General features: G+C 26.3%; 2 protein-coding genes across 2 annotated transcripts; one reads left to right on the forward strand and one right to left on the reverse strand.

The window, feature by feature from the left end:
* Positions 1-25,580, reverse strand: LOC145743698 (myotubularin-related protein 13-like). The gene is made up of 44 exons (XM_082561729.1): positions 25,429-25,580; positions 24,791-24,879; positions 24,095-24,508; positions 23,663-23,879; positions 23,233-23,365; positions 22,288-22,396; positions 22,025-22,138; positions 21,663-21,740; positions 21,372-21,485; positions 20,459-20,605; positions 20,009-20,107; positions 19,485-19,692; positions 19,136-19,255; positions 18,185-18,318; positions 17,751-17,822; positions 17,114-17,278; positions 16,622-16,702; positions 15,808-16,013; positions 15,335-15,524; positions 15,172-15,228; positions 14,715-14,913; positions 14,359-14,468; positions 14,012-14,121; positions 13,683-13,799; positions 13,045-13,224; positions 12,597-12,767; positions 12,154-12,350; positions 11,877-12,016; positions 11,447-11,587; positions 10,985-11,113; positions 6,808-7,029; positions 6,395-6,540; positions 5,956-6,097; positions 5,278-5,458; positions 4,879-5,000; positions 4,519-4,662; positions 4,217-4,308; positions 3,990-4,095; positions 3,534-3,617; positions 2,548-2,649; positions 1,852-1,998; positions 1,551-1,643; positions 1,288-1,419; positions 1-1,167 (listed from the first exon to the last, which is right to left on the reverse strand). Exons 1-44 carry the CDS (start codon positions 25,481-25,483, stop codon positions 1,075-1,077), a joined length of 6,102 nt encoding a protein of 2,033 aa, XP_082417855.1. The 5' UTR covers positions 25,484-25,580; the 3' UTR covers positions 1-1,074.
* Positions 8,367-10,150, forward strand: LOC145743699 (uncharacterized). Its single transcript, XM_082561730.1, has 5 exons — positions 8,367-8,514; positions 8,681-8,929; positions 9,012-9,199; positions 9,385-9,542; positions 9,625-10,150. Exons 1-5 carry the CDS (start codon positions 8,419-8,421, stop codon positions 9,918-9,920), a joined length of 987 nt encoding a protein of 328 aa, XP_082417856.1. The 5' UTR covers positions 8,367-8,418; the 3' UTR covers positions 9,921-10,150.
* Positions 25,581-25,661: the final 81 nt, after the last annotated feature.

The following is a 25,661-nucleotide window of genomic DNA, read 5'->3' on the forward strand; positions in this document are numbered from 1 at the left end:
TGCAATTTCAGGAAAGGATGACGAAAGTTTTTATAATTTAAATTTTTAATATACAAAGAAATCCATTAATTAACATAATACAAAAAGAGAAATTTAAATATATTTAAAATTGTTATTTAATAAATTTGAAGCATAACAGCATTTAAAAGAAAATTAGACTACTAAGTACATAAATTGCAGATGCAAGCTTTTATCTTTGAACTAAAATATATCATAGTTTATTTAAATATCTTTAAAAGTAGAAAATTACAAACTTCTATTTGAAAAGCACCATTAAAATGCTCTTCAACAAACAGATAAAATGCAAACAACCATTTAAAAATTAAGTAACAAAAACACCAAGCTACGAAAAATAAAAATCTAAATTGCTTGGGTACGAACAAGATGGCAAATTCCTTTGTGAAAAAAAATATTGAAACAATTAAAAGCCCAAGAATTATTAAGATTTTAAATAAAAAACAATAACCTGTTCAACCAAAACAACATTTTTAAAGTTTTTAACATTTTAAAATGAATAATTTAAATTTGTAAATATATTAACAACACAAGTACATTGCTGTTAAAACCTATATAAGTTTGAAATCTTTTTTTTTAATTTTTAACTATTCCTGCAAAAGTTTTCCAATAAAAAAAATTAATAATCATAGCTACGCCAAATTAAATATAAAACCAAAAGGAAGACCAACAATTTTTTCTATAAAAAGATTTCAAAAAAAAATGAATTAACTTAAGGCAGGTTATTGCATAACAAAATGCATATACCGTAACTACACCATGCTTAGCTAGAAAACTAATAGTTATGATTCCTTCCGTACCACTTTGTGTTGTTTAAAAAAGGGCATTTTCTAAATGGGAAAAATGTCTACAAACAAGTGTTTTTGTTATCTTTAACTTTTCTGAAAGAATTTACCAATAAAGGTTGATAAAAATAAAATCAGTAATTCAACCAAAACCACACATCACAGTGATATAAAAACGACTGTTATCACTTTTCCATCTTTTTTTTATTACAATTGCCCCCTCATAAAGCAAAGTTGTTTCCTTCTGTGAATGACAACATACAACATTTATGGCCTACTGTAAAGCCACTTGTAAGTTGTCTACCCACTCTCGTGCTGAAGCCTCACTTGTTGCTATAAAGTGGTAGACTCTTTTTGCAACTTTTACCTGAAATGAATAAAACTAATTTTGGTTAAAAGGTAAAAATTGATAACACGTTAACTTTGTACTAGAACCTCAAACAGTATAAAATTTAAAAAAATATAAAAAATATTTTTAAGGGATTACCTCAAAAAATGATTTATCCTCTGTGCCTTTTGGTGCATTAGAAAGTGGGTCAATAAGTTTTACCGATTCTAAATCTTTCAGGTCGATTATACTTTTACAAGTGGTATCACCTTTGTTTTCATATTGACGTAACTAAAACAAAACAATAAAATAAAAATATAAACCAAAATGTAATGCATTTCTTAACATTACAAAATTACACACAAAAATTTTAACTTTTTTTTAATATTATAAATAACATTTTTGCAATATCATAAACTTACCTCATGTTTTGTTGTATCAAGAACAAAGAACCTTAGTTTCCAACCTCTCATGTAAGCTCCTTGCTTCCACAAAGATCCTTCATAAGTTCTTACCTACATACATAACATTGTTTATAATGTTTCAAGTAATTTCTTTAACTAAGCTAAATTGAACATGGTATATCAGCATACAGATAGTGGTATATCAATACAAGTAGAAAATATAGCAAAATGGATTAAATCTTATTCCAAGTAATTTTCACTTTTTTGCATAATGTATATTTTAAAAACACATTTTATATTATTTTTAAAATTTAATTACCTCAATTTTTGAAGTTTGAAATTGGTCGTACAGTGAAACTTTATCTCTTAAATCACTTAAAGGTCGCATGGTAAATCCATCTGAGTTACCATCTCCCATGTAAGAGGATTCAGAGATTGTGTCTTCCCTTGTTGTGGCTGAAGAACGCTTTAAACATATTTGAAACAATTAAAAATTAAATAAAATATTCAATTACATGTATAAAAAGGAAAAAAATCAGGATGAGTTTAAAAATTTTTGTTTTTTATAGTTTATCAGAAGTTGTTCTACTATTAATTGTAATAATTATAAAAAATTTTTAACAGTCTTTACAGTGACTTGCAAGAACTGCCAAAGTGTAGGTAAAGTATACATCAAAAAAGTAAAAATAACAAAACATAAACCATTTTAAATTAAATAAAATAGACAATAACAGAGTAAATAAAACAAAACAATGGTTTGTTAATAAAAAGAAACAAAAAACGAATAACTTATAAATACACACCAGGCAGTTATCTTTAAATATCTAATTTCTAATAAAAAAAACTCTTAAAAAAAATTAGCAAACTAACATAAGGCTAGGACCCAAATATAAACTTTACTTAATGTCAGTAAAACACATCTATATCTAAACAAAAAACACATTAACAAAAAACACCACTAAAAACAAATTTAAACAAAAGATAAAAAGACAGACACCATATTAAGACAGTATACCAAGCCAGGGTTGGTTATTGAAGTTATAACATTGGACATAGACCGTAAACGTTGAGGGTTTAACAACTGAGGTTGTTGACTTTGATAATATATTTCCAGATTCTGTGTTTGTTAAGACATAGTATATAAAACAATAAATAATTTTGATTTACTACAAAAAAATTAGACACAATTTTATAAAACAAAATTTGTTATGGCAGTTTGATAAATAGTTTTTGTTTTAATGCAACAGCTTCAAAATTTAAACTTCAAGTTTGGATTTAATATATTTGCACTTTTTACATATTTTATTTGGTTTTTCCAAAACATTTTAGTTAGTTTTCCCCCAAAAAAATTCCAAATCTAACCCTCAAGCCAGCACATTTGTTTTCAATGCTGTTATCACAAAATTGCTTTACCCAATTTAAACAAACTTTTTTGCCAGTTTATCATACAGTCATTGCAACTGTTAATTGCAAAAAGAATATTAACAAACCAATACTTAATTCCAAAAAAATAAATAAAACACTATTTTAAAAAGTTTGCTACAAAAATACAAAAAAAAATTAAAACAAAAGTTAGACAAGATAAGGAAATCAAGGATGAATAATCACCGGTGTAAATTTTTTCAAATTTCATTATAAATTTAAAAAAAAAAGTATGAAAAAAAATGTCTGGCACATTATGCCTATATCAGTGATAGAATGCTGTGCACAAAACTTACAGAAAAATAACGGTTTCTTCTGGGCAGTGGTAGGTTCTTTTACCCCAAAATGATATTATTAAATAAACATTAAGATACAAACTAAAATTTTTAGATCATAAGGTAACAGTTTATATTATCTACTTTTTCCACAATTGCTCAGTTATTTAAAAAAGCAAAATTGCTGCAAAATATAACATCTTGTTGGTTTTTAATTTTATGACTTTTTGGTAATATCGTACCATAATAAAACTAACAAAAACGCCTAATGTTAATACCATAAAAAGAATAAATATTGGTCTACCTTGTGTATAAGATCCACAGTTAATGTTTTATGGATTGATTGTGCTTCTTTGCATGCTTGTACAGTAACTTGTGGAACCTTTATCTAAATAAGGAAATAATAAAGCAATTAAATTTAGGCAATGATCAAGTTCCATGTTTTATTTTAGCTAGTAGTGTTTGGTTGTACACAATAATGTATTCAAAAATTTATGTGTTAATTTAACTAAAATCACAGCTATTATATAACATAAAAACCAAACACAATGTATTAACATAATAAGACTTTAAACTATATATTAAATAGGTAGGCCCAGCCTATTCAATGACATTGTCAAATGACATTTGAGTTAATGTTGTGAAATGCTGGACATGATTGCTATGTTGAAAAATAACAACAACTGATCAAAATTTTTAAAAAAAGTTGTATTTAGTTATGTGTACCACTTAAAATTTGTTCTTAATTTTTAAACATTACCTCTTCATCTTCATTAATTTTGTTTGTTTCCATCCAAGTTTCTTCCCAGCTAGATGTCTTAATTCCTAGTTCTGACTTCAGTCTTCCAATCTCGTTTAATAACATTCTAAACACCATATTAGTGGTTATATTATTTATAATAAAAAAATATTGGTAAATACACAAATCTGAAAAATAGTTTTCATAAAATAGAAAAGTTTTGTTGACAATTCTTACAATAAACTTACTTAATTGAATCAGGTTGGGCTTCAGTAACATTATCATAACAAGCATTTACTGTTCTCCTACCAGTTGTACCTCCAACCCATGCTTCATTTGCCTAAATTTTATTTAAACAGATGATTGAATAACATATTTTCACAGTACACGAAAGGTTAAAAATATGCAAACGAAGGAGTCAACATAACAAAATATTAACTTATTGTTGAAAAAATTGTTGAACTATTGTTGAACAAAGAATTATTGTAAAATTATCTTTAAAGGATGCACAACTATCAAGTAAAAACACAATAAACGGTCTCCCATATACCTCAGTTGTTACTTGCTCTGTGTGGTTAGTCCCGGCTGTCATTTCACCCAACAACCCATCATAACAAGGTCCTTCACCTAACGCTTCCCTTAAGTAATATGGCCACACTTTCATTCTACATACTCCACTTACTGGCCTCAATATCTAAACAAATAATAAAAAAAAATACATTTTATAATAGATAATGTAAACGATTTTTTCCATGTAAATATATATAAAAAGATTTATTTAAAAACTACAAATATTTATATAAAAAAATGTGGGAAATTTAGCAATATTTCTACTACAAATTATTCCATCAATATTTGGTTCGTTACTGACTTGCAAGTTTTATGTATTCCTACTTAAAGAATGGTTTACCTTTGCAGTCAGGTGGTTTGGTGAGTAGAAAGTGTTAAGAAACACAGTAGATGATTTGTGAATTGAATAAATATATTCCCACAGTGATTTTACGTCGCGATCCGAGCGTTGTAAAGATGTTGCTAAAAATTTAAGAACAAATTTGGGATAGGTTATTTATGGACAAAAAAATCGTTTTTTTATTTGTATTCATTTTGAATGTTATGATTTAGAAATTTTACATTTTAATTGATTTATTTTTAAATCTCTTAAAATATATATACAGCAAAAAATTTAAAAATTGACATGACTATAAAAAAAATTTTAATTAATATAATACTTTTAAAATGGTAATAATTTTAAAAGTGATAATAAACATTATTGACAAGTTTTTGCAAAATATTTAAACTTAATGCTAACCTGGTGTTGACTGTGATCTCATCTTAACCATTGGTTGTTTATCAAATAAAATTCCCGCCTCTAATCTTTCGTAATCAGAGTCAAGAAGAAATGTGTTGAATCTGTTTGACATGGAGTGATAAGCAATAACTTCCAAGAGCTTGGAATTAAATTCAAACGACATCGGCATTTGATTAAGGATCTGTAAACAAGAAATTATTTATTAGTTGATTTTAAGGTTTTACTGATGTTTTTTAATATTTAATTAATAGTTAACTTTGATTTTGACAGTAGAAAGATGGAATTTTTAAACTTTTTAATAAAAATATTATGTAGATTTTCTTAATTGATGTGTTTTGCAAACAAAAATTTATTCTACAAACATTAATAGCAATCAAAAAACATCCCCTTGTATAAATATTTTTATCTAAGTTTAAATATCAAGTTGACAATGGCATTCATTTATAGTGACATTATCAAGTGCCAATTTTAGGTTAAATACTGGTAAACATCATTAATCAGAAAATAAAGTAGTTGCCAAATATACTTAAGATACCAAGAGACTGTACAAGAAAATATTTTTTTTTATTAAAAATAACAAAGTTGGTCATCATGGATCTAATTTAGTAATTTTAAATTAAAGTTATAAAAAGATTTCAGGAACAGGTAAAATAATTCTAACTAATGTAAATAACCCACCTGATATACAGCATCCAAAAACATGAGAAAAACGGGAGTAAAACCACTTGATTGTGCGTCATTAAATCTGTTTCGATGAGCAAACCTATGACCAAATGACAACCATTCCTTTTGGATTAAAAGTTGAAAACCTTCAATAGTTCTAAAGAAATAACATTTAAGAGTTAAAATTTCTCATGGTGGTAAAGTTAAACAATAGCAAATACCATATGTATAGAAAGTTTTAACTAAATAATATTAGGAAAGTTTTGATTGTTATAAAATTATTATAAAAATATTTTTAATTGTTAATTGATAAAATTTAATAAAAAATGATTTAAAAAAGGATGAAAAAAAATAACACAAAATAGAATTCAAAAATTCTTAGGTTAACATAACAAAATGCGATGTTAACTTTATATTTAATTTAAAACAGAAATTCTCCTAAAAAACTACTTACCTGTAATGGGGATCGAGAAGAAGTTGTGACAAAGAAGAAGCAAGAGGAACAACGTCCGAGCCATCATAAAGAGCCAACATCACTGAAGCTCCATGTATGTCCATGATGTCTACAATTGCTCCTGATGCCTGAAGGTAGATGGACACCTTGGAGAAAAAGATTAATATCATAAATAAAAACATATTTATTCTTACCTAGATAGGAAAAACAAAAATTATCTAAAAACTATTTTATTCTTGGTCACTTAAATTTAAATGTTGGCGTGTTTTAAATGGTTTTATGCAATGCAATAATACAAAAGAGTGGACTTAGAAACTAAATTTACTTGGAAAAAATAAACATTGTCCATATTTACTACAAAATATATATTTTAAAGACTATTCTTGTTAAATACTTAAAAAACTTAAAATTACTTGTTCAAGCCATCCAGATTCTTCCACACCCTTTAAGTAACCGTTACTTGAGTCATGCAGCTGTTGTGATTGATTGCTCTGCTGGTTACTACTAGCCACAGGGGGAGGGTCAGCAGGTAGACAAGATTTGAGCAAAGTTTTAAAACTTGTTCGTATTTGTTTAGGTTCTGGTAACTCGATGGGAACGAACAAAACCTTTCCTTGTTGTTCATGTTTAACATTCTGCAAATAAAAAAACAAAACTGATTAAAAAATAGGTATATATTTTTTAATTTCACTTGAAAAAGTTAAATAAATACCTATTTTTGAGTTAAAATTTTTAATAACGGTTAAAAATTGATTAATCATTAAGGCAACTTTTATATAAAAATTTTGCATCCACATGATGAACTGTACTCATATATTTAAATTTGTTGTATCATTATTATGATAAAAATTAGTAAATTTAGGCACATCAAAATATTGTTTAAACCTTATCTATACACAATGAGAAATACATGACAACATCTTGTTAACTTTGCAAATAAATATAGACTATGTACACAAAATGATAAATGGATCCTAATCACGTAAACAATGTAAATAAACATTTAACATACGTCAGTGACATGATTAAAAATCTTGTAAAAATTCCAAATGTCTTAATCACAATAGATTGGCATATATAAAATTTTAAGGAATTTTACAAAGTTTTTATTTAAGCCTTTAAGTAACAATTTGTTAAAATAGGTTTTAAAAATCATGACTAATACTTAGTTACAGCGCAATAACAATATTCGTGAATTTTTTATGTCGTCTGTCACAAAATTTACTTTTAACACATTATCCTAAATTTAATTTAAATTTTTTTTTACCAATTAAATTTTATTAAAACCATAAGGAACCTTACAAAACATAATTTCAAATTAAAAAAAATGTAAGTGAATATCATTCAAATATTGATTTTTAACCACACCAAAAATTAATTTAAAAATATCTTATTAAGTAAACTTCATGACAATCCCTTTATTGTTGTACACGTTAAAAGTCAAATTTAAAAATGATAATAAAGTAATAAAAAAGATCATCAAATATCTTCAGACAAGGAACTTATTGTTATACTGTTTATTATTTCTCAATGATATGGAAGAAGAAACTGTCACAAAATTCTGTGACAGAATTTAAATTAGTTTTTAAAAAGAAAAAAAAATTTAAAATTAAAAACTAATAAACTTTTTAATAAAAAAGTAATTGAAAAAAATGATGAAAATATGTTTTTTAATGAACTAATAAAATAGACAGATTTTATTAAAATTTTATTACAAGTAAAATAAAAATTTACCTTTTACTTTATTATAGTAACATTTAGAATGCACTTGAATAATCTAGAAACTATTTGTGTAATAAAAAAAATCATGCGTTGCAATTTAACTTTTATTCACGACCTGATTTATAAGAACTGTAAATATTAACTTAAGAGCGCAACACTTACAAGAAAAGTGTGGGTAACCACCAAAAAAAAACTATAAAAGCAAACATTTTTTCACTCAAAAATCACATCTGATTAACTTTCAGAAAAACACAAATTTTAGAAAGCAATTTTTCTTAGAGTGATTTTAAAGAGAGAACAAGATGAAATCTTTAATATTCTGCATTGCTTTAGTGTTTGTGGGTCAAGCATCAACTTATTGTGTCTATGAAAACCTGGACATCAAAGTTTCAACCCCGGTTATTACTTTATTTTAAGTTGTTTTTTTTAATGGAAAAATATTTTTAAAAAAGTTTATGTTTAAATGATAATTTTTCTGTAAAGCAGAGTTTTATTAATACACTATGATTTTAATTATGTAAGACCAGCCTACTCATTTTTGCTAAAGTTTAGCATTTTTTGCAGAATGATGAGGTCACTGCTGCTCCAAATGATAAAATCAAGCTTCAATGTGACTATGAAATACCACATGCTCCAACTGCAGCTGTGAGTATTACCTGGAGTTTTGGGCATGGCCTTTTAGACTCAACCCCAATAGTAAGATGCAATGGATATACCCAAACAAACCAAAAATGTGTATCATTTGATCTTCTAAATTCTGATCTTGAACTCAGAATCGTAACAAACGATCTTCCTGATTTAAGCTTTAATGCGGTAAGTAATTTTTATGTACATTTAAAAAAAAATTTTAACTCTCTTTTGTAGCTTTAGTTGTACATTTTATTTTGCTTTTTAGAATAGCGCTGACACCCACAACTACTGGTGTAATGTGACTTTGGAGAACAGAAATAATATTGAGTTGGGAATGGACATGAAGTCTGTGGGACTAACCATCATCAACGAAGGATACCCCAAATTTAATTTTGTTGAAGTCGGGGAGAGTCAAGAAGTTAATGTTGGAAAGAGTGTGACATTGGATTGCGAGTAAATTTATATGTTTAACATTTGTTGTAAAATTGTAAAATTTTTAATCAAAACATTAAATTTAAAAATTAATCTTTAATTGAAGTTCATTTAACTGAATGAACATTATACACATGCATCCCCAGTATATTAGACCCTAAAAGACAAATAAAAATCCATGAACAAGTGTTTTTTATTTATTTTAGGTGCAAGGAAAAATCAATGAAGTGTGATGATGTGGCATGGTATAAGGGATCAAATGAAGGGGAAATCTTGCCAGTCATAAAGAAAACAACTCATTTTAGACCACAGGAGGATGAGATAACTTCACATGGAGATTGGAAAAATAGAGCTCAGCTTTCTGGTACACATCTTAGGCAAAACACCCTTATTAAGTGCATATTTATTGCATTTTCTGTAATAATATTTTTTTTATAAAACTTTAGGCCAATCACTCACAATATCCAACTTGGTGGAATCGGATAGTGGAAGATTTTGGTGCGAGGTCAGATCAGCTGCTTACCAATCTGTCGGTGAAATGGCAACAGATGCAAAATCTCTCACCCTTCGAGTGTATAAGAACATCCCATTTGAATGTGGAGCAGAAAAAGGATATTTTCCAGATCCAAATGATTGCACAAAGTATTATGAGTGTGTACATGACCAAACGTATCATAGATCCTGCAGTTCTGGAACCCAATTTTACCCAGAATTGATAGCATGTGGTGCGCCGAAATATTAAGTAACAATTTGATGCTTTTGCTTTGTAATATATTTTCTGTAATTTCCCATGTAATTTTTGTAATTAGGTTTAATTGTATTTTTTTTACACCTTACATAATCAATTTTATTGTGTGGCTTTTTTTATAAAAAAAAATTGGAATTGTGTTTTATTAAAAACTGTTTACCCTGGTATTCTTGTTTACTTCTTTACGCAATGTCAAATATAAAATGTTAAATTTGAAAATATATTGCCGCCTTGTACATTTCGCACCAAATTTTTAAACCAATAAAATGCTAACCTAACAACAACAATATCATTTAAAGTAATATCAAATTTAACAAGCAGCCAGTTATAACATAATGTTATAACACAATGAAATCAACTAATAAAAATGTTTAGTACAGCCTTAACTAAAATACAAATGCTACCAAATCGAAGTATAAAAACAATTTAATATTTAATGAAGTATAATAACAATTTTAAAAACTCAATTTTCTCTAACAAATTTAAGCTTGCAGATATGCAATATGTTTCAAATTTTCTTCTGGGCTAATCTAAAATAGTTTTAAGCTATTTATCTAACTCAAATCAAATAGGCGAATCTTTAATTTTAAAAAGGTCATAAAGCTGAATAACATAACTAAAATATACTGGAAACCACATAACTTATAATAATATTTTTGCCACATTGAAAGTTAATTAAAAATATCTTATTAAGTAAACTCCATGTTCCATTTATTGTTTAAACTGTTAAAGTTTAAAAACTGTTAATAAACTAATAAAGGGATTATCAAATATCTTATATTAAAAATATATCTGGCTATCAGACAGACCCTTATTGTTTAAATGGTTATTGCTTTTTGTATAAATAATTCAGAAAATTTTAACAGAATTGATTGACAGAATTAAAATTAATTTTTTGAAGCCAATAAAATGTTTAAAAAAACAAGTATTAAAGAATGATTAACATGCCAAATAAAGAAAATAATTTTCTTTATAAATTAATAAAAGAGTTTTAATAAAATTTTATTACAATCAAAATTTATCTACTTCATCAACAAACTAAAAAAAAATGAACAAACCTTTAGTTGTCCTTTGTCACCGAGTATGTAAAATTGTGCCTGTTGTGATATGGACCTGATCATAGCAAATTGAGCTAAGGTGTTGTTTCCATTTTGCATGGCACTTGTTTGTGTTGGTTTTTCATTTACCTATAATAACCATATTGTTAAAATGATGTTTAAATTTATTGTCATTTGGTATTTTAATAAATTTTTTTGTAAACAAAAAAAAATTAGCCTACAGATAAATTTAGCAAAGTAAACTAATTTTTACTTTACCACATAAAACAGGCCTTATTAAAGTTGCATACTTACTTATACCATTTCTTAAACAATTAATAAAAGAAAAAACAAAGTCAATGTTGCAAAAATTCTTTGTTGCTTAAAATAAGAACTTTGTTTTAAAATGCCAACATCTTCAAAATATAATGTAAAAAGTTGTACTAATACACAATTAACAAAAAAAAAATTTAATAAACTAACCGGATGACTGTTAATTTGTTGTAGTTGCTCTGAAGCATTCTTCCCATTCGATCTTGTTAAAGTTCCCCGCTTTTTACTCTTTGGTAGAGCACGAACAGAGCTGGTTAGCTTTGTTCCCCGATTATTTTTGCTTTTTCCAGACTAAAAATTAAAGTTTACTAAATAAAAAATACTGTTTGGTGTCTATTTTAAAGTAGTAGTAAATTGTCTTAAAAATTAAATTTTATAAAATAACTTTCTGTTATGTGTAAATTATTCAAAATTGGGACAAAAACATTTGAATACCAATTAAAATTAAATTTCTTTTATATTTGTAAGGCTGTAAGTATTTTTAGAAAAACTTTATAAATATTGACAAATAAAAACCAAAATGCCTTTGCTACTAATACCCTTTTCTTATTTTAACGTTAATAAATTTAAAAAAAAATACCTCAGATGCTAAGCTGTTTAAACTGGTGGATGATTTTGGTCGGAAGAGTCCGGAAGTTTTGTGATGAGTGGTGAGCTCAGCAATGTTGCGAAGAAATTTTTCTTCCTCTGATGAACTTCCCACAGTTCCCTCATCTGAAACTAAAAACCATGAAAAATCTTAAAACTGTATTCAGGCAAACTTTTACTTAAAGTACCAGAGTAGTTTTAAAAATATTGAAAACTTTTAATTTATTTAATTTATTAATTTTTAAAACTAAAAAAATTTCAAAACTCACGCATTGGAGCTTTCTGTCCATGTTTAAACAAAGAAGAAGCTATTCTGGATCTGATGCCACTCGCACGTAACAGCAATGTCTTTGTGTTTGGATGCATCCACACGATAGCAGGAAAGCGAGAATTATGATGACAATGTGCTATAGATTTGATTTGATCATCGGTCATATTCATGGGAAGTATAGCACATGTGGGGTAGCTAAAAAATAAATTAAAAACTAACTCAATAAGTTTAAGTTATTGTTAGACCTGACAATAAAGAGTAATATGTTAATATTTTAAACTTTGGCAAAAGGCTTGGTATGATAAAAAATCAACTTAAATAAAGTACTGTAAAAGTTGCAATAATATTAAATTTTCTTTAAAAAAAATATATATATATCTTTTTTTTTAGAATATTTTTATGTTTTTTTATAGATTATTCAAATTTGTTTATAAATCTTACGTTCTGCAAACAGAAAACATTCGATTGCACCTCGACAACCTAAACTTATGATGCTCAGGGGTTATAAGTCCTATCCTCTTGTAATCATTTTCACTCGATCTTAAAATTAATCTGTTCATCGTGTCTTTGTTGGACAAAGTTTTTGCCATTGCTTCGTCAATTGCTGGTAACCTGTATTTAATATTTTATTAGATTTTAGTGAAGTTTAATAAGTCTCTAATTATTTCAAAATTTACTTAAAAATTATATTAATTTTTCAAAAGTACATCTTATTCATTAAATAGAGGGATATTAAAAAGACTAAAATTTTATTCCCAATTTTTTTAAACTACCATGAAAAAGTCATGGAAATTTTGGAAAAAGTTGCTCAAATTTTTACCAGTCTACAGTAACCAAAAATTGAATAAAAACCTCTTTAAGTTAAACAAAGTATATTTATTTTACTTACCTTGGTAAAGTGCTGGTAGAACCAGAAGATTGAGACACAGAACTAACACTTTGTGTTCCTGCTGGATAATATAAAGTTCGACTTTTTGCATCAGGTAATATGAGACGCGATATTCTGTTTCCCTTATTTAAACCAACTTTTCTTTTCACTTGTTTTGCTAATGTCTTAGCACTTGACGTTCTAAATGAATATGAGTTATGTTAATCTTTTTCACAATGTTATGGTTTAAAAGTTCTTTGTATATATTAAACCTGTTTTCGCAAAAACACCAACCAAGCTTGTCTCAAAAAAATTTGTACCCCAAAGTTAATGAAATTAAATTAAACACTATCCCAAAAAAATTCGTACCCAAAAGTTAATTAAATTAAATTAATTAAAATTAAGTTACAAGTATATATTAAGCTTTGTGCAGCTTTAAGTTACAAGTATATATTAAGCTTTGTGCAGCTTTAGAGTTTAAATTCTAATCTAAATATCATATTAATTATAAAAACTAACATATTAAAAAAAACAACATCGCATGAAATAAACCAAATCCTTACTGCAAATTTAACTTTAAAACTATTTGCTTAAAATTTCAGTGATATCAATGTATTTTTAATCATTTTTAAACACCAAATAGGTTATATTTAATTTACCCCGAAGTAGATATAGCACTAGTGTTTGATACTGTTGGAGAAATAGTTTTGTGTCTCATTGAAACTTTAGATTTTGGAATTACTGATGCAAATGATCCTTGTATGTTGTTAGGATACCTGATGAACAAAAAAAAAACTGTTAGTTATAAATACTAAGTTTAGTTTTAAAAAAAAAAATTAAATTGCAAATCATGAAAAAAGAATTCTATTTTTTAACGAATTTAATGAAATATTATTAAATAAAACTTAAAATAAAGTTGCAAATCAAATAACATAAACTTGATAGAATCAAATTTTTATAACAACTTCAGTAATTTGACAAATTTTACCGGAGAGCGTGAAGTTGTTCCACAAGTCTTTCTTGTTCATTGGATGCAACATCTTCATCAAACGAGAACAATAATAACTGGAACGTGGAGGACCTTAGTTGAACTCCATGCTAATCATAAAAAATATTTTTTAACACACACATGAATAAACAAGAAATAATTTTTTTTCTTTTCAAAACTTATTATAATCATAAAAATTAGATTTAGTAATGAAATCATTAATTTAAAAATTTATTGTAATATTACAAATAAAAGTAGAACACATTACTTTTATGTATCTTTTAGTCTGAAATATATTGCCTATATCACAAAAATATAAAGATATATGTGCCATTTTTACTACTTACTTGTAATGAAGAGTCAATATCGGAGATTGATGGGAAATCATGAACGTTAAAAGTTTTTGATTTAAACAAAGTTGAGACAGGAAAAGATCGAATCACAACTTGTTCTGAAGCTGAAAGTAAAAAAAAAGATGTATATTTTACTAAAAATTATTCGGTCTTCTTTTAAATGATAAATTTTTATTTTATTAATCTGTCCGGAACAAAAAATCACAAGTTAGTTTTGCATTTTTTATTGAGTTTTTTTTGAGACTATTGTTTATTAATAATAGTTACACTGTTATTAAAAAATTTATTGTTAAAAATTATTTTGTCTTCTTTAACGTTATTTTCAATATAACAAAACATTGTTTTTTTACCAAGTGGATCACATGGAGTTCCAATAAATATTGCCCTGTAGTTGGTAACAAACAAAGCTCCCTCTGCAGGTAATAAGACAGGGCCCCCAAGTGGACCCCCTGTAGCAACCCCACGTCCATCTGGGGTAAGATAGCCTCGTATGGGTCCATTAAAGGATTCTTCTTCTCCATGTAGTAAGGTGGGTAAGAGGAGTTTCGCCTAATTAATAAAATTGTTTTGTATACTAGAAATTAACTGTGTTTTTAAATATAAGTTTCAATTCATTTTTTTCTTAAATATAATTTTTTTATTATTGATTTTAAAAAAGAAATTAGCAATCTTAACATAGCAAAAAACTAATTGCATTCTGATCTGATTTTTAATTTTTGTTTTTAAAAGATGGTAACAACACATATATAAAACTGCATAAAACTATTATATAATAATACTTAACCAAGTTATGATAATTTTACTTACCTTTTTAATTGGAGGTAACCTTTTGCTTTCCATACAAACATCTCTCAGTGATTCAACCTATTTAAAACATCAATATCATTAATTATATACAGAACAAAATTTGTTTTAAAAACTCTAATAAATCCAAATAGAGTCTTTAAAACTAATGTTTGAGTTTACATACCTGCATAACAACCAATGCTGAGACATTGTTCAGTAAAGTCTTTGTATGATCAGGTGATATATAAGCTTCTGTACACACTCGATCAACAAATTTTGATACAAACTTCGACACAATGGCCGACACATCACCATTTTCACCCGATGATTCATCGAAGTCTTCATCAAAACTTCCATTCATTGACCCAGCAAGGCTGTTAATATATATTCATTGCAAATAAATATTATTTTAAAACCTTTTACTAGGATTTTTTTTTAGTATATTTTAAACTTCTGGGTAATTTTATGACATTGAAATTTTTTTAAAAAAGTGTTAAAGTTCAAACTATATATTACCTAAAATTTAAAAGTTAAACTACTTTATATTAATAGAGCAAAAGCTTACAAAAATAATATAAAATTAAGAAACCGAACCTAAGGTCATTAAAATATAAAATGACATTTTTTAAACCAAAACCAAAATAAAATAATTTTAACCTGCTTGTAAAATAACTGTTGCTGTTGCTTTCGTCTCCAGTGTTTATCCTTAAAAATTTTGATCGATTTATCCTCGTTGAATCAAGTGGAACCAACATAAAAACCATCCGCTGCGCATTGTGCATCGCTTGACTGAAAACAATCCCTTCTTCAGCCTCCGAATCTTGTTTTTGTTGTTCCGGAGTTTTCTTCTCCCAAGATTCAAGCTAAAAATAAATTTCTAACTTTATATAAAATTTCAAATTAAAAAAATAATGATTATTTAACTTCTTTTTTTTGTATATATCTTTATCCTCGATGTGGGAAAGTCGAATGCGCGACTTAAACATAGAGTAACAACTGTTACTCCGACCCAGTCTCGAGTTGCCTGTGGCAGTTTAGGATATTATAGATTATAATTGCCCAATAATTATACTGCTGATCAAGTGCTGGCTCAGCAGGAGTTTATACCATTTATAGCAACTTACTTAAGGGCGCTACAGCATGAGATCAGTGGGGATTGAACCCACGACCTGATGTGTGGTGTAGCAAGTGTTCTTACCACTACACCACGCTGCCGGTCTGTGTAATTGTAATTTTAACTTATACAATGATAAAGTTTTACTATATTTATAATTACTTTTTCAGCATAAATATAATTGTATTGTTAATGCGCTATAAAAATAAATTTAAACTCCCAAATCTATGTATATTAGAATAAAACAGGAAGTTTAAAAGTTCAACAAATTAAATAAAACAATTCACATTTTTCTATGTTAGAATAAGTAATTTTAAACAGAATAGATAAAATTTCACAGTTCGGTAAAAAGTTTACCTCAATAGCAGCAATTTCCATACAAAGTTGGTTGTCCCTTCTACCATTACTACTTTGTGAGTGAGTTGGGGAGGATTGGTTCTAACAAAATAAAATATAAATAAAATGTTAGTCTTAAAAAAATTATTTTTGTAAAATTACAATTACACTTTATAAGCAATCTAGTTTAAAATTCTTAAAAAAAATTACTAAAAAATTTCAATACTTGATAAAAAGTAATTCAAAAATCGGAGGCATAAAAATGTATTTATTTAAAAAATGAATGTTTTAATTTAATGTTAAAGTTTAATTTTAAAAGCATTCTTCTAAAAAAACACTAAATAACATGTACACAAAACAAGAATGACTTGTTTTGACCATTTCCTTGTAGGCGAATAAAAAGCAACATTATTAATCAAGAAATTCAAAAAACAACAACTAGTAAACATTAGGTGTTTTTTACAAACAAAGTTTTTTTTCTTCTAATATTTAACATTATTAATATGCTCCCACCCTTAATTTAACTCTTTTATCTTTCCCCATTTCACTAGTATAGAGTTTCCTTATAGCATCTTGTATATCATCAAAGAAAGCATTTTCCCAAAATAAACTTGAAGTCCAGACTGGGTGTTCTTGTACCACAGTGTACATAAACTGCATCACTGTCGGGCATAATTTCTAAAAAAAAAAAGCTTAAATTTTACAAAAATTTTAAAAACTATTTTCTATGTACTTTAAAAAAAAAGTTGTTCATTATTTTAAATTTATTGTTAGTTAAAAAATTGAAAGTTAAAATAAATAATCTTAGTAGGACAGAAAGATTACCTAAGTTATCAGCTTAATAAATAAGAAAGTAACTTATAACCTTATATTATCAAAATTTTCAATGCATTCATATTATAAAATATTTGTCTTTAATAGTGTAAAGTCAGATAATTTTAAAGATTAATCACTGCAAAAAATTAAAAATTACAGTTTTTTTTTTAAATTTAATTCTTAAAAAAATATAAGCCAATGTTTCTTTGTTAAGATATGGCGATTTACCAAGGTTTATTTTTGAATAAATTTACATTAACAGCATCTAAAATATGCAATCACAGTGCTACATAACCATATCTGGTAATGCAATAAAGCTTAACACAATGCTCACCCTGTAAAATGTTGTTACTACAGGAAGTATGTCAGCAGGAAGAATATATTCATCATGTTGCCCGCTGCTGTCCTGCAACATTAAATTACAATTGCTAATATGCGGTTGCATATAGGCATTTAATTACAAGATATAACAGAGACTTTTAGTAAAAGAATGTTAGTTTAGTAAAATGTTTTAGTAAATGGTAATTTAGTAAAATGTTCCAACAAAAAATTACTGATTAAAAAAATTAATTTTTATATGTTTTTAATGTTTTTTTCTTTAACATAGAATAAAAAAATTCAAACTACAATATAAAAGTAAAATGTGTCAAACAACATAAATTTTTTTTACTATTTTAATTTCTTATATAGACCATTATGCCCTGTATTTTAATTTAAAAATCATATCTATTGCAAGGCTATTTGATAAACCAAACAAGATATACATACCTGCAATGCACTGTTTATAAGCCTGGCAATGTAATCAAATTGCTGGTTGTCAAGCTGAGGATGAGTGTTACTATACCCTACCAACTCTTCAACTAAGGCATGCCTGGCCACTCTACTTTTTAAAGCTCTTAACACTAGAAAAATAAATATAGAAAAATAAATTTAAATTTTTTAGCTTATTTTTATAATTTATTAAATACAGTAAAATGGTATCTTAGTATGTACAATAACAACGTGAATAAATTTTTAAATTAAATATTGTAATGCCCCGATATCTTGATGTAAATGTATAGAACTTAATTAATAATAAATAAATTAAGAGCAAAATAAACCAAAGGTTTGAATGTAATTTCCATTTATTATCAACAGGAGTTATTTAAAATATATTAAACCTCTACTATATCACTGACGGGAGTAATTGGCCAACATATGATAAGAACCACAAAATAAAAATAGAATAAACCCACAACTTAAGATTTAAGCCATTCATTACTCTCCAATGATATGAACCACATAAATAAATATGTCAATCATTATTAGTAGTAAGTAAACCAAGACTACATGCTTGTTGTTTAATACTTGAATGAATAATAAAATCACATAAAATTGAATCCCATGCATCATAATAATGCAAGAAATGTTAGTAAAATTAGTGTGGTAAACATGATGTGATGCAATTAACTATTATTAGACACAAAATACGAAAAAATTGGTGATTAATTTATAAAAGTTTTATATGTATATAATTTATAAATATATTATGTGTGGGTGCAAAGATGTATAATTGAAGTATTAAGATCTAAAAAGTGTTACAAAATTATACCAAAAAATTAAGTAAAAATAAGAAAAAAATAAAACTTGTTTTTTAACAACTTTTTTATTAAAATAATACATAATTTAGTATTAATTAACTTTCAAAGTTTTTAAAAATACTAATTTAAATAAAAATACCTGCTTGGAATATCTTTTTGATTTCTAAAGTTTTACTTTCGAATATGAATGACAATAAATTTCTTAAAACTTCTAATCTTCGTGAACTTGAAGCCACAGTTCCTCTTTGTGTATTAGAAACTAAATTGTTAAACAATTAAATTAAAAAGTACAAATAATTTAAACAATTACATTAAAAAGTTTTAGTACACAAGTGTATGGCAAATTAAAGTGTAATTAAAACTCTGGTATTTTTGTAAGGTTGACAGAAATTTTAAATTATTATCTAAATAAAAAAACAAGTATATAAGTTTAAAAGTCAAAGACAACTCATGTTTTTTTTGTATCAAATATATTTTTAAACTATTACTTGGTCTTTTTCCTTCTGGTACTCTCTTCTTAGTTCTAAGATTTCTTTTTGGGGTCCTTTCTTTTTCTGTGTGTCCTTTTTTTTCCTCCATAAATGTCTGCGCAGCTGTGGGACATAGTTTGGGAAACACAGGTTGTTGGGTCCGGTTGTGTGACCCCTCACTTGGTTTAGGAATTTTTTCAGTAATGGGATGGTGGTTAGGGTTTTCCTAAAATTAATTTTTTTTAAATTTTCTTTATTTATTTTAAATTATTTGTGGTATGTTAATTAAAAGGATTTTAGGTTTGTTTTTTGTAAAAAAAACTTTGAAATTTAAAATATTATTTTTTTGCCTAAATTAATATGTTAGTTAAACTGTTACTGAATAACATTTAAATTAGCCGTTACAAATTTTCGTATATATATGTAATCAAAAAATTATATGAAATTAATTTTATACAATAATGACCAATGCTTAGCATAAGCCTGAAATTTGTCATGATTAAATGGGATTTTTTTTAATTTAAAGAAACAAAAACACTTACATTAACATAAAGATCTGATGCAATAAGTTTAATGTGTTTTAATCCAAGCGAAATATTTTGAATATCGCCCTGTAATCTTTCAGGCATTTCGCATACAACCTTAACAAAAAAGAATTCAATTATGAAAATTTATCAATTTAATGATATTGAACTCGGACAATTTTTTTTACAATTTTAGAATAAAACAGAATCTACAGCCTTAATTTAATTAAAAACATATATTATTTAATAATTAATTTACTTTAGAATTGTCGATTTAATAATAAATTTCACAATATGTGTTATAATAGCCTAATCCCTGACATAAAAAAATAAAAAGAAATATCAAAATTTGAAATTAATCCAACTATGATGACGTTAAAGCATCAATATAGGATTTCAATAAACAAAGTTTAATAACTTGCATTACAAGATGTTAACGTCAAACCCTTTAAAAAAACATTAACCTACCTCATCAAATTTGTGTAGTTTCCTGTACGGGGGTCCCATGCTTTGTATAAATAAAGAGAAAGCTTGGCTTGCTAAAAGCTTGGGGGCAAATTTACTTGAGGTTGCTGAATCATTTAAATCAAAACCACGCATAGTAAGATATTGCTCCTAGGAAAAAACAAAAACATATTACAAAATACATATTAAAAAAAACATAATAAGAAATAAACTAAATCTTAAATTTATTAAATTTAAATGGTTAGTCCATTATTTAGTATGTTGAAATGTTAAAAAAATTTCAGTTAAATTTTATCGAAATACACAAAAAATAATCAAAAGTTCATATTTATAATATATATATTTAGGCCTATAAGTATATATTTAAAATTTCACATCAATTGTTATTTGATAAATAAATTAAAAATAAAACAGTCATAGAAATGTTAAAATAGAAAAATAATAATTTAAATATGATCAAAACCATTGTTTTAAAAATTTACAACGAAATTCGCCCTAACCACGTCATAACATCTAACAACTTCATTATTTCAGCGCCAAAGAAATACGTCATTTGAACCAAATGACCACATTAGCATTACGTAATTTTTATACTGAACAGTATATAGTCATAACAGGAAAAATGTGCTCTAATGTTGAAGTTACAAATTACTATGTAACATCTGGTGAACTCATTAATCTTTTTACATTTATTTTTCTTTTATGTAACACATTAGAATATAAATTATCTTTATCTAAGCAATTTAGTTATAAGATTAAAAATTAGCCTTTTAAATGCAAAAAAAATTAATATTCTAATGTTTATAGACATCAAAATTTATATTACAAAATCAATTTAACAATATTTTAAAATAATGACACTAAGTTCATAAAAATTTTAAAAAAGCAATTCAAGTTTGACAATTTACAAACTTACTTTTTTAAATCTTATAATAGGATCAGGGTGAATTCGACAAACTTGCAAACAAGATCGATAACCCATTAAGAGTTGACAAAATAACCTCAGGAAAATTGCTCTTATTTCTTTATCCTATTTTTAAAAAGTTTAATGAAATGTATTTAAGTTTAAATTAAAAATGTCAAAATATCATTTTTATGTTCTTTTAAATATGAAGTAGGCTTCTTACATTTTGTTACAAAAAATAGTATTTCAAATTATATTTTAAATCGAAAAATTAAACATTAAAATAAAACAGTTTATCCTCACCAGTCTTTCGGGCTCAGATGACTTAACTTGGTCAGGTGGATAAGCATAATCTGCTACAACCAAATCTGGACACAACACCTAAAATGTATAATATTTTTAACAATTTTTATTTAAATTTAACAAAACCTTAATTTAAAAAAGATGTAGTAAAAAAGCAATTTTAGAAATCAAATTTTTTGTAATGGCAAACTTTATTAGTGAACTTTAATGAGTTGTACTAAGAAAATGATTTCTACAGAAAATAAGACTTTATCTTAAATAACATTCAAGTACAATGTAGTCTTAGTTATTATTAGCAAAATTTTTTGTACCAATTTAATATTTTATGTGCCAAATATTTAAAAAACAAATCAAAACGTTACCTTTGTTAAAGTTTCAACAAGATTAGTGTAATAAGGCTCAGGTATAAGGGGTAAGTTGACACATTCTGGAATGGAAATTACCCCACCATCTAAATCCACTGTCACCACATCCAACTTAAAGAAAAACAAAACTTATAAAAAAATTTATATAAACAAACTGAAAAAGACAATCCAAAAATATTACAAATAAATTTTCAATAAAAAATGTTTTATGTATTTTCTGTTTGTTTTACTATGTTTAACTACTAAAATTATTGCTTTACCAAGTCAGTAAGACCACTTTTAAATGAGGAATGAACACCAATGAGATAAGGCGTCGGTGAAGAAGTATATTCTAGTAAGTGCTTGGGCAGAATGGGAATATATGGATAACTAAAAACATAAATATAAAATTTACAAAAATCGTAAATTTAAAGATATTTTAAACTGTTACATTTATACAAAATGTTAGGTAGGCTAATATTTTAATTGATTTAAATTATTTTTCTTATTTGTGAACATTATAATTTTTATAATTATATAACAGTTTACTGGGACTGGGTATCATTTATATTTTAAACATTGTAAATGAACTGAAAAAATCGGTTAAAGATTAACTGCTTTGTTGGGAATTTCCCTTTCCAAACAGTAACATCATTTAAACCAACCCTATTTTGGCAAAAAGACAATGGCAAATCAACAAATAAAATCATATTATTATTATTATACTTAATACTTTTAAATTAACTTCGCTTATAGTCTTTATAAAGTTTTTTTTTTACCAATAAAGAGGTAAAAAAGGAATTAAAGCAGTTAATACTTTTGTCTTCAGTTAAACATTTTTATTTTCAAAAATCATTAAACATTAACAGCTAGTATATAAGGTTAAACAGTAGTTAACCTATTAACAACTCTACAGTTTACAAAACACTAGTGATTGTGATAACAATGTAATTTTAACACACTGGACACTGGAAGAATATAACAGGCAGACTAGCCAATCAATGTTTACACAAAAAATTCTTAAAACAAATAGACTTGTCTACCAATACAACTTAAAGCAAAATTTGTAAGAGAAATTTAAAAATTTACACGCTATACAAAAATTACCTAAACTTTACCACTAACAGAGATGTCGTAAATATATAAAATGTTGTATATTAAATGCCAAGTGTGCTAGCTACAATTTACAAACCAATATAGACTATTGTAGTAGAATATTAACAAACCTGTATCTAAAAGGGTACATAAGAGCAGTTAAAGCATTGCATGCTTCTGTTAGTCGAGTATAACTGCACGAGTAAAACAATAATTTTTGATCAACCAGAGCAGCACAAAGAATATTTAACACGTTTAAGATTCCTAGAAAAAAGTTTTATTTAAATGAATTATCAAATGTGGTTTGATAATTTGTTTTAACATTTAACTATCAACATATTACATAACCTAAAATTAAAAGTAAGGTTATCAGGAAATTGTAATAAGCTCATACAATACATATACTTAATTAAAAAAATACATTTTAAAAAAACATAAATGTAAATATTTAAGAAGCACACTCTTGCTTAATACAGACCACTTCAGAAACAAATATAACACTTACTAAATATAATTTAAGCCTCCTGAAGATTAATTAAAAGTAGTTAATGACCACCTTACCCAATTGTCTGAGTAACATTGTAACAGAAGATCTTGTAACCGGCAAATTATCAGTCGATGGCATTTGTAAAACCTGCTTGTCAGCAGCGCCAATTGAAAATCTTAACATCTTAGAGCCATGAGGTGGGACCCTAATCAACAATAGTTTTGCAATAACATTTTCTATGGATTGGCTTAGATCCTCTATGTAGACAGTGTAAATCAGACCTAGGCAATTCTGTAAAAAATATTTTTTATTAAAGCTCTGTAAGAATTCCAATAGATATAAAAAATTCTGTATTTTAAATGTTATTTAATTTAAAAGCTAACATGTAACTACTTATTATTACATGTATAAACACAGTAAATATATATTATGACCAGATAAGTAATAATAATAATATGCTTTTAATTATGATAAATTTGTAATTTAACAAAACAAACAACGTTTACCTTTAAAACTCTAAAATCCTGAATTCGAGAAATTAAAACCAAACATTTTGAGGTGTACGTAACCAATTGTTTTTCTTTATTTTGATCACTTTCATCATTTTCATTTATCTCTCCGTTATCAACTCTACACATTGCTTCGTCGACATAATCGTCTGGTACCCCATTTTCATTACTTTGGGGTTTCTCACCCCTGGGGCTTGTACTCCCACTTTTTTGTCCATCATTTTGGTTGGGGTTATTTATTGATTCAGTTCGTTTTCGTTGGTGGTTTTGCAAAGAGTTTGAGCGTACTGGTTCAGAAAAAGAGTGCACACAACAATAACTACGATGGCCTTCCGCATCCGTTAAAACTGATACAAAAAATGTAGGTGGTTGTCGTTCCTGAACTTTAAACCATCCTCCAGGTTGGCAAAACTAAAATTATTTTTTCATATTAAAATACAGAACATTTGTTTGTGGTGCATTTTTTTAAATTTTGTTTAAAAAAAAAGCTATACTAAGCTACTTAATAAAGGAACCTCTAGTTGCTAACTATAATAGCCTATTGATTTTTCACTCAAAAATCTCTATTTCTATAGTAGGCTATTGATCTTGTTTTGTATAAAGACACAATAATCTTTAAACAAAGAAACAAACAAATTGTATTTTAACATTGCAAAAGCATAGCTTAATTATGCACATTAAATTGTAACATACCAACTCAATCCCTTGTGTAAAAGGAATCCCATCTATGTCATTATCTGGAATTCGTGTCAATACTTTTCCCCTCAATGCAGAATCTTTATCTATAACAAAAAAACATAACAAAATTAAGTTGTTGCAAATATTAAAAAAAAAAAAATTAAAAAGTGGCTGATATTTGCACGTACAGTCCTTGCATGGTTGTTGTGATGTTTAAAAACATTTCATAAATTAGGCTATATATACCCTACAATATTGTAACATAAACCAATTTTTAGTTCAATGCTCGTGTTCTTATAATAAAATCTAAATTAAGTGGAATAAAAAAAGAATTGGGTAAGAGGCAAGTTCAAGGTGAAACCTGTCAATATGATAACAGAATAACAGTCAATAATTGTTATAAACATGATAATGAATAATAAGAAATTAAATGTTGCTTTGTGCAAGAATAATAAAAAAAATCATATATATAATCAATAATAGGCCTATATATACATAAATAACAAATTTTGTTACATTCTGACATTTTTTTAATTGAACTGATAAACAATTAAGTATAGATTACTTAGAGTTTACCAATTGTGCGAAGTACATATTATAAAACAGGTCTTACATAGCCTATCTTAACTATAACTACTACTAAAATCAATTACCTTCTCTTTCAAAGTCGTATCCAACAACAGCAAAATAATCCACCAATCTCTCCATAAATACAAAAAATTGACTATATCAGATAAACTTTTAAAAAAACACATCACCTTTACCAGCATTAAACATGTTTGTATTTTTTATACAAAAAAAACCTTTAAATCAACTTAAAAAGGTTAAAATAAACTTTTAGTTAATAACAACAACGAATAACAGGCGTTTAAACATATTTAAAACC

This window comes from Corella eumyota, chromosome 2 (genome assembly GCF_963082875.1).
Source record: "Corella eumyota chromosome 2, kaCorEumy4.1, whole genome shotgun sequence".
NCBI classification, from domain to species: domain Eukaryota; kingdom Metazoa; phylum Chordata; class Ascidiacea; order Phlebobranchia; family Corellidae; genus Corella; species Corella eumyota.

Bases quoted from the DNA above. Each gene is read 5' to 3' on its own strand.
- LOC145743699 (XM_082561730.1), top strand. From the start codon at position 8,419: ATGAAATCTTTAATATTCTGCATTGCTTTAGTGTTTGTGGGTCAAGCA. The intron at 8,515-8,680 runs GTTATTACTTTA...CATTTTTTGCAG, and splicing joins ACATCAAAGTTTCAACCCCG to AATGATGAGGTCACTGCTGC. The intron at 9,200-9,384 runs GTAAATTTATAT...TATTTATTTTAG, and splicing joins AGTGTGACATTGGATTGCGA to GTGCAAGGAAAAATCAATGA.
- LOC145743698 (XM_082561729.1), bottom strand. From the start codon at position 25,483: ATGGAGAGATTGGTGGATTATTTTGCTGTTGTTGGATACGACTTTGAA. The intron at 3,618-3,989 runs GTAATGTTTAAA...TTCCTTATTTAG, and splicing joins AAATTAATGAAGATGAAGAG to ATAAAGGTTCCACAAGTTAC. The intron at 1,168-1,287 runs GTAATCCCTTAA...TATTCATTTCAG, and splicing joins AGGATAAATCATTTTTTGAG to GTAAAAGTTGCAAAAAGAGT.